Genomic DNA, 9738 nt, shown 5'->3' with positions numbered 1-9738 from the left:
AAAAATATAAATATAAATAAAAGAAGAATTTTAAAAAGTTTCATGTAATTATATCAATTCCTTACCATTTCTTGGAAATTGAAGAATATAATTACTTTCATTCAATTACACTCAATTCTTCTCTTACCAAATAATTACTTGATCTTTCAAACATGTCAAATAATATAATTACATCAAATTTTAATTGTTTTATGACTTTCCAAACATGCTCTTAATCCTATTTGACCAAATCAAAATCACCAATACTAAAAATAAAAAAGATACTTTTGTTAAATCTCTCACTGGTTAGATACCCATATTTATAGAGACTCACTATTAATTACGTTCTTGTAATATTTCTTGTCAAAAAAGATATCCCGGAACCATTTCTGAAGCCCTTCTTCCTCTTTCTCCACAGTTAAAACCTTTGTAGAATCAATGGGTCAGGGAACGCCCGGTGGACTTAACCGGCAACTTCCGGGAGATCGGAAGAATGACGGAGACAAGAAGGAGAAAAAGTTCGAGCCGGCTGCTCCACCGGCTCGAGTCGGCCGTAAGCAGCGCAAACAGAAGGGTCCCGAAGCGGCATCTCGGCTACCGACTGTTACACCGCTGACCAAGTGCAAGCTTCGTCTACTAAAGCTCGAGCGGATCAAAGATTACCTTTTAATGGAAGAAGAATTCGTGGCCAATCAGGAAAGACTGAAACCTCAGGAAGAGAAAACCGAAGAGGATAGATCTAAGGTTGATGATCTACGTGGTTCTCCGATGAGCGTGGGCAACCTAGAGGAGCTAATTGATGAGAACCATGCTATAGTTTCTTCTTCAGTTGGGCCAGAGTATTATGTTGGGATCTTGTCCTTTGTGGATAAGGACCAATTGGAACCTGGTTGTGCCATTTTGATGCATAATAAGGTATTGGACTATGTTATTTTTAATTCATTTTGATGTTTCATTGGCCATTGTCTACTTAGGGTTTGGAATAGTATATGTTCCGTTTCATAGGGACGAATTACAGATCTGTGAAGTTAAAAACTGACATTGGTAAGTTCGTGTACAGTTAGTTATACTCCTGACTATGTATTGGTTTGGTAATAATTGGTATTTGATCTTAAAAGTTAAGTATTGGATTTGGACTTTGAAATGGAACAATAGCCGAATATGTTTCAATCAACGCCTTTTTAGTGATTGGAATCACAGAATTTTAGGTCTGGAGTTGGTACCTCCGGTTTCCAAATATTCTTTGTTCATACACTTGTAGTTATATTTTGCTGACTTTAGACCATTGAATACTTTAGTAGTTCATACGCGTTTTCGTGGCTTTGAATAGTGATGGTAGATTAGGGTCATGTTTTCATTTAGGGTCGGGGACGAGGGTAAGGAGGGGTAAATGGGTTAAAGGAGAGTCTAGACTAAGAGTAGGTTCTTGGAACATTGGGACGTTAACGGGAAAGTCAATAGAGCTAGTTAAGATTCTTAAGAAAAGGAAGATTAATATAGCTTGTGTCCAAGAGACCAAATGGGTAGGTACTAAAGCTAAGGAGGTAGACGGGTATAAGCTTTGGTTCTCTGGTAGATCAAAGTATAGGAATGGGGTAGGCATTTTAGTAGACAGTGATCTAAGGGATCAGGTGGTGGAGGTTAGGAGAATCACTGATAGGATGATGTCGATTAAGGTGGTCGTTGAAGGGACCACTTTGAACATTATTAGTGCTTATGCGCCGCAAGCGGGCTTAGTAGAGGAGGAGAAGAGGCGCTTTTGGGAGGATTTGGACGAGTTAGTGGGAAGCATACCGCCTACTGAGAAGCTTTTCGTGGGAGGGGACTTCAATGGGCACATCGGATCTATTTCGGGAGGGTATGACGATGTGCATGGAGGCTTTGGCTTCGGGGACAGAAATGGAGGAGGAGTTTCACTTTTGGAGTTCGCAAGAGCTTTTGGGTTGGTGATAGTTAATTCGAATTTTCCAAAAAAAGGAAGACCACTTGGTAACCTTCAGTAGTTCGGTGGCTAAGACTCAGATAGACTTTTTACTCCTTAGGAAGGATGATAAAGGTCTGTGCAAAGACCGCAAGGTCATTCCGATAGACAACCTTACAACCCGACATAAGCTCTTGGTAATGGATTTAGGGATCAAGATGACGAGGAAGAAGCGGGTCGGGAATGATCGACCTAGGATCAGATGGGGGAGTTTGACCACGGCTAGTGCCCTGGAGATGGGAGAGAAATTGAAGGACATGGGGGCCTGGAATAGTAGTGGGGATGCGAACAGTATGTGGGATAGGACGACTAGTTGTATTAGGGTTGTAGCAAGGGAAGTGTTGGGAGTCTCGACAGATAGTCGTAGTCGACATCAAGGGGATTGGTGGTGGAATGTAGAAGTGCAAGGGAAGGTGGAAGCAAAGAAAATGGCGTACGCGAAGTTGATAGAAAGCACAGATGAGGTGGAGAAGTGGACGAATAAGGAACTTTATAAGATAGCGAAGAAGGAGGCGAAGTCGGCTGTTTCGACGGCAAAAACGATAGCTTTTGAACGCCTTTATGCTGAACTAGAAGAAAAAGATGGGGATAGGAAATTGTTCAAGCTAGCCAGGGCGCGGGAGAGAAGGGAACGCGATGCGGATCAAGTGAAGTGCATTAAGGACGAGCATGGAAAAGTATTGGTAGAAGAGACTCTCATTAAACAGAGGTGGCAGTCATACTTCCATAAACTCTTGAATGACGTAGGGGACAGAGACTTTGTGTTGGGAGATTTGGAACATACAGAGAGGCGTCGCAATTTTGGATATTGCAGGAGTATTAAGGTCGAAGAGGTTAAGGGTGCTGTTCGTAGGATGCGCTGGGGAAGAGCAACCGGACCTGACGAGATTCCTGGGGAATTTTGGAAGAGCGCTAGCTTGGTAGGTTTGGAGTGGCTGACTAGGTTATTTAATGTCATCTTTAAAACGGCAACGATGCCCGAAGAATGGAGGTCGAGCGTAATGATCCCTCTATATAAAAACAAAGGGGATATCCAGAGTTGCAACAACTATAGAGGTATCAAGTTACTAAGCCACACTATGAAAGTGTGGGAAAGAGTGGTGGAGATGAGGGTGAGGAGAGGCGTGTCTATTTCAGAGAACCAGTTCGGATTTATGCCGGGACGCTCAACTACAGAAGCCATCCATCTTATGAGGAGACTGGTGGAGCAATATAGGGAGAGGAAGAGGGACTTGCATATGGTATTCATCGACTTAGAAAAGGCCTACGATAAAGTTCCAAGAGAGATACTATGGAAATGTTTGGAGGCTAAAGATGTACCTGTGGCATACATTAGGGTGATCAAGGACATGTATGAGGGAGCCAAAACCAGGGTAAGGACAGTAGGAGGGGACTCAGAGCATTTTCCAGTTGGGATGGGGTTGCATCAAGGATCAGCTCTAAGTCCATTTTTATTTGCCTTGGTAATGGATGCATTGACGCGACAAATTCAAGGTGAGGTGCCATGGTGTATGCTTTTCGCGGATGACATAGTCCTGATTGATGAGACTCGTAGTGGAGTTAATGCTAAGCTGGAGGATTGGAGACATACCTTGGAGTCTAAAGGGTTTAAGCTGAGTATGAACAAGACAGAGTACTTAGAGTGCAAGTTTAGTGAGACACCTCAGGAGGTTGGCGTGGAAGTTAAGCTTGGTGCCCAAGCCATTCAAAAGAGAAGTAGTTTTAAGTATCTTGGGTCTATCATGCAAGGCAGCGGGGAGATTGACGATGATGTCACACATCGTATTGGGGCAGCGTTGATGAAATGGAGGCTCGCTTCCGGAGTGTTATGCAACAAGAAGGTGCCACCACAACTTAAGGGCAAGTTCTACAAAGTGGTGGTTAGACCGGCTATGTTGTATGGGGCAGAGTGTTGGCCAGTTAAGATCTCTCACATTCAAAAGATGAAAGTTGCCGAGATGAGAATGTTGAGATGGATGTGTGGTCACACCAGGAGCGACAGGATTAGAAATGAGGCTATTCGGGACAAGGTAGGAGTGGCCTCGGTGGAAGACAAGATGCGGAAAATGCGACTGAGATGGTTTGGGCATGTGAAGAGGAGAGACACAGATGACCCAGTGAGGAGGTGTGAGAGGTTGGCCATGGATGGTTACAGAAGAGGTAGGGGTAGGCCGAAGAAGTATTGGGGAGAGGTGATTAGACAAGACATGGCTCAGTTACAGCTTACCGAGGACATGACCTTAGTTAGGAGGCTGTGGAGGACCCACATTAGGGTAGAAGGCTAGTACATAGTCTCGTTATTCTTCCCTATTCATAGGCGCACTAGCACATTACAATTCCTTGTACTCTCATTTCTGCTATTTCTGTTACTATTTATTGCTTTCAGTACTTTTGATTACTCTATTTTATCTGTGATGCCTTCGTTATTTATTTTCCTATAGCGCTTTGAATTTCTTAACCTTATCTGACCCCCCTTTTATGCCTTTTTTGAGCCGAGGGTCTCTCGGAAACAGCCGTCCTACCTTGGTAGGAGTAAGGTCTGCGTACACTCTACCCTCCCCAGACCCCACGTTGTGGGATTTCACTGGGTTGTTGTTGTTGTTGTTGTTGTTGTTGTTGTATTCTTGTTAATATTGTTTTAATTATGATTTACTGTCTCTGAACTGAGGGAGTGTAAAAGTTTAGTGCATTTAACTCTAAAAAGTATATCCTATAGTGAGGAGCATGCAATAGTTACATTCTTGAAGGTTTCATCAGGATATAAACATGGGTAACTGAGGGTTTGCAGGTTGTTTGGTTGGGGACATAGAAAATATAGAGAACTTTCTTAGTGCTTTTTATTTTATTATATTTTATTTTGTATAATATTGGCCTGAGATGAACTTAATGAAGAAACATGGTTAGTGAGGATTCATATTGTCGATCGGAACTTGCTTGGGACTGACGCTTAGTTGTTGTTGGGTGGAGCGATTACCTTATCAAGGGGTGCTTTTCTCAATTGTAATCTCTTAAGTTGTGTTTTATCCCCAGCCCGCAACTCGTTAGTAGTTTGATGGGCCCTTTTCAGATGCTCTGACTTTATATGTTCTACATAATATTTTTGAACATTGGCTGCCTAAGTGCTTATTTATTGCTATTATAATGTGGTCTCTACAACAACAATAACATACCTAGTATAGTCCTACTAAGTGGGGTCTGAGGAAGGTAGAGTGTACGTAAACGTTACCTCTACCTCAAAGGTGATTTAGGGAGTCTATTTCCAATAGACCCTTGGCTCAAGACAAAAACTATCTAGAAAGAGACGTAATGAAAGTACAAGAGACAATAGATAATAATAGAAACAACACACTACACCAAAATAATATTATGATCGAACTACATGAAACAATAGATAGTAATAAAAATTGAAGAACAAGAAACACCAAGAATAGTCCTACGATTACTAGTAAGGGCAGCAAGACAAAACATTGCAACCTACTAATATGGACACATTCCTAGCTACTAACCTTCCACCCTAATTTGTGTCCTCCACACCTTCCTATCTATTGTCTGCTTAGTGGAAACCAGACTCAAATATTTGTCAGGGGTGCCACTCAATTTTTTAGGGATATTAGGCTTTAGATTTGCAGTTTCACACGTGTCTGGATTTTTCATTGTTGTAGGCTTGCAAATCTTGTGAAAATTTTTGCAATGGTTTTGACGTTATCATTCTATGAGGCTGTTTGGATTGGCTTATAAACTGTTTTCAACTTTTTTTAAGTGTTTGACTGGCCAACTTAAAGTCATTTTGTGCTTAAAATAAGCCTCAATAAATAGATGGGTTTATTTGGATGAACTTATTTTAAGCAGTTTATAAGTTGAAAACAGCTTATAAGTCAAAAAAAAAGTTGGTCTGCACCTACTTTTTTTTTAAACTTATAAGCAGTTTTCAACTTATAAGCTGCTTAAAAATAAGTCAATCCAAACAGGCTATATGTTTGATTAGATTTTCTAGTGTTGTAGCAAGACCTTTTAACCTTTCCTGTTTGAAACTCATTTAGTATCTCTCTCTCCACCCACCCCAACCCCCAAGTTTACCTTATAAATGCGCTTAGTCATTGAAATAATTCCTGTGGCTAATTGATTCACCATCTCTCGGGGTTAATGGGTCTCAAAAATTTGTCTATAATGCTCTTATTTTCTTAGTCCACATGTTATCAAACATTTCATGTTCTCTTTTTAGCAGTAACTTCTCAGCAAATCTCTCCCTCTTCCTTTATAATCATAGTAAAAGTGTCCCCAGTTGAGGCTGGGTCATTTTGACTTATGTATAATCTCTCTTCCTTCTAGCAGTAATTTCTCAGCAAAGATCTCCCTCTGTCCTCTATTTTTGTAGAAAATTATGTAAGTTTGAGGGTGAGTCATTTTAACTTATGTATGTTCTTGTTCAGGTTCTATCTGTTGTTGGGCTTCTACAAGACGACGTTGATCCAATGGTGTCTGTCATGAAGGTTGAGAAAGCTCCTTTGGAATCCTATGCTGATATAGGTGGATTGGATGCTCAGATTCAGGAGATTAAAGAAGCTGTTGAGCTTCCCTTGACTCACCCTGAGCTGTATGAAGACATTGGTATAAAACCTCCTAAAGGGGTCATTCTCTATGGGGAGCCCGGGACTGGCAAAACCTTGCTTGCAAAGGTTTGTGAAATTTTCTTTTGTATAATGGACTTAAATATACTTTCCTTAAGCCTCCAGTTTGATCTCCTTTGGCTGGAGTGGAAGGTCTCGTATTTGATTGAAGAGAGACCGTGAGGGTGAGTAAATCAGAAGAAATCTCTAAAGAAAGAATGAATCCTGTCAAACTATATTCCCCAGATATGACTTTCTAATGTTAAACTGGGGTTTTGAGAAGCCAATAAGCTTTTGTGAAGAAACAGAAATAATGATAAATGACATGAAAAGTGTTATCAGGTAAAAAGTCGGGGATTTTCTAAAAGTGCCCAAGTTTACGTAAGAATACATTTGACTGAAGTCCGGTATCAATGGAAGTATTCTTTGGGATAGATTCATATGCTAATGAGCAGATTCTTTAGAACAAGTTGAGTGTCATTCTCTGTTTGGATAAGATTGTGTACATGTCATGGCATGTAGAGTTACTTGAAATTAAGATGCGAAAGTTCATTCGTAGTGCCCATGTCAATTTTTTTGAGGAAAATCTGGTTTGTTGGATGCCTTTTACGAGTAAAGTTGCCATTAGCCTGTTTGAGTGTCATGGTATGTCTTGGAATTTTGAGGAGTGATTTGTTTGTTGGATGATTTTTTCGGGTCTGGCTGCCATTAGCCCATTCAACTGTCATGCTATCTATTTGTGTTTGTGTAAGAACTGCTAGCAGTTACTTCTTCCGGTCCATTTTAAATGGCGTTCAATGGTTACACCCTTTAACAAAACCATGTAATAGCATTAGTTATAAGTGGTTATTTGAATAAGTTACCCTTTATATCACTTCAAATTACCTTTTATCTCTTCTCATACACTTTAGGTCATCTATAGGAGCCCAGGTAGATTTGGGGAAACTAATTAATGCCGCCTTGGTTTCCTTAAATGGATACATTTAAAATCGACCGTAGGTAGTGCGGTCTTTGTTGAGTGTTTATTAATTGCTGTCGCGGTACTAATGTCTCTGTGGGTATGCAAAAGATAAAATCTTAGCTGTGTTAATGATTTTTGTTCAGGCAGTTGCAAACTCCACTTCGGCAACTTTCTTGCGTGTTGTTGGAAGTGAACTGATTCAGAAATACTTGGGAGATGGACCAAAATTGGTGAGGGAGCTCTTCAGAGTTGCTGATGATCTCTCACCTTCTATCGTCTTCATTGATGAGATTGATGCAGTCGGTACCAAGAGGTTTGTCTCTGGCATCAGTAACTTGAAGATTGGAATATTGTGGATTTCTGTTAATTAATGTCCTCAGGTACGATGCACATTCTGGTGGTGAACGTGAGATCCAGAGGACCATGTTAGAGTTGTTGAACCAGCTAGATGGTTTTGATTCCAGAGGAGATGTTAAGGTGATTCTTGCTACAAATAAAATCGAGAGTCTTGATCCTGCCCTACTGCGACCTGGTAGAATAGACAGGAAGATTGAGTTCCCTCTTCCTGATATTAAAACAAGGAGGCGCATTTTCCAGGTTTGCTATCGTGATGTTTGCAAATATTACTGAGTGATGAATCCTGGATTTCCTCCTATTTTCTGACTAGAAAATCTATTTTGGGATATCAGATACACACAGCAAGGATGACTTTGTCTGATGATGTCAACCTAGAAGAATTTGTTATGACCAAGGATGAACTTTCTGGAGCTGATATCAAAGCAATATGTACTGAAGCTGGATTGCTTGCTCTAAGAGAACGGCGTATGAAGGTAAGACCTCAAAATGAAAAGTTAAGCGTCTTTTAGAAATGAGGGATTTAGTTTGGTCCCAATTTCCACCCAAATGCTCAACTTTGGAATGGACCAAGTCCACGTCTTCATTCATGTGTGGGGTTGTCTGTTGTAATGTAAATTGACCAGGGAGCCTTTTATAATTGGTTCATTAACTTGGGTTCATGAGAAGACAAGTTGAATAATTTTTCTCGTAACTTGGAATGTGAAGCTTAACTTGTTGGGAGGGCATTGTTTGGGCTTAGTCAAAGTTGCCGATTTTAGTGCAAGTTTTTTTTTTGTTGTTGTTTTTCTAAATCTTTCAAAGTCTGAATAAGTAATAGAGGTGTTACATGCAATTTCTACCTAATAGTCATATGAACTATAATTTGGACTTCCTGAGTGGCTGATTCTTGTTCATATCCAGTAGGGGTTGTAAAATCATGTTGTGGGGGTGCAGTAAAACATCGGAGCTAATGGTTTGCATTTTCCTATAGATGTTGACAAAATTATTGTGGTCTCTACAGGTGACTCATGCAGATTTCAAGAAGGCGAAAGATAAGGTGATGTTCAAGAAGAAAGAGGGAGTGCCAGAAGGACTTTACATGTAGTAATTACATATAGTCTTTTGCTCATATTTGTTCAGGGACTTGGTTTAGTTTGTTTCACTGAGCGCGACATTAGTTCTCATTTTGTACGGTGATGTTTCAGTCATTTGGGAAAAAAATTTACATTCAGAACATCTGGGTTAGGTTTACGTCAACCGTTTTCATTATGTGCTAACTTCGTTTTCCACATTATATCACTCAAGACCTTCCTAGCTTACAAATACGATCGTCTATGTTGAAACTTTGAATTATCTTTGCTCTTAAATTGGCTTATGGAAAACGTAACCAGCATTTTAGGTTTGTTAACTTTGGCACTTGCACATAATTGTTTTGACCACTCTATGGGACAGTGAGTGCTACTTGTATCTTTTGTAGATTCCCTTATTTCTGTCCTAAATTTTGTCATGGGATTATATCCATTTTAGGTGTCTTGGACGCTATTATATGTAGTCTCGATATTTCAATTTGTTTATTTCACTTCTTTTTAGTGTGTTTAAAAAAGAATGAAAAAAATGTCATATTTGTCTTTGTATTTTTAGAAAAAGAATATATTTATCCTTTGTCACTTTTTTTTTGTCTCGGCTTGGGTTAGTGGAAAAATCACTGATTTCTATAAAATAATAAGGTAATATATTTTTAAAAGACCTCTATATAAATATATGATTTCATTAATATTATAAATTAATAATTTTTTAAAATTACAAAAATATCTAAGGTAATTTAGTGAAAATATGATCCTAATGTTTTTTTTTTGTTAAAGTTTAAATCTAGT

General features: G+C 39.6%; 1 protein-coding gene across 1 annotated transcript; it reads left to right on the top strand.

Annotated features, from left to right (window-relative positions):
* Positions 1-325: 325 nt before the first annotated feature.
* Positions 326-9160, top strand: LOC129882682 (26S proteasome regulatory subunit 4 homolog A). Its single transcript, XM_055957086.1, has 6 exons — positions 326-894; positions 6391-6636; positions 7672-7841; positions 7909-8125; positions 8218-8358; positions 8886-9160. Exons 1-6 carry the CDS (start codon positions 418-420, stop codon positions 8967-8969), a joined length of 1335 nt encoding a protein of 444 aa, XP_055813061.1. The 5' UTR covers positions 326-417; the 3' UTR covers positions 8970-9160.
* Positions 9161-9738: the final 578 nt, after the last annotated feature.

Source organism: Solanum dulcamara, chromosome 3 (assembly GCF_947179165.1).
Source record: "Solanum dulcamara chromosome 3, daSolDulc1.2, whole genome shotgun sequence".
Taxonomy (NCBI): Eukaryota; Viridiplantae; Streptophyta; class Magnoliopsida; order Solanales; family Solanaceae; genus Solanum; species Solanum dulcamara.
This window is presented reverse-complemented; position numbering and strand designations above follow the sequence as displayed.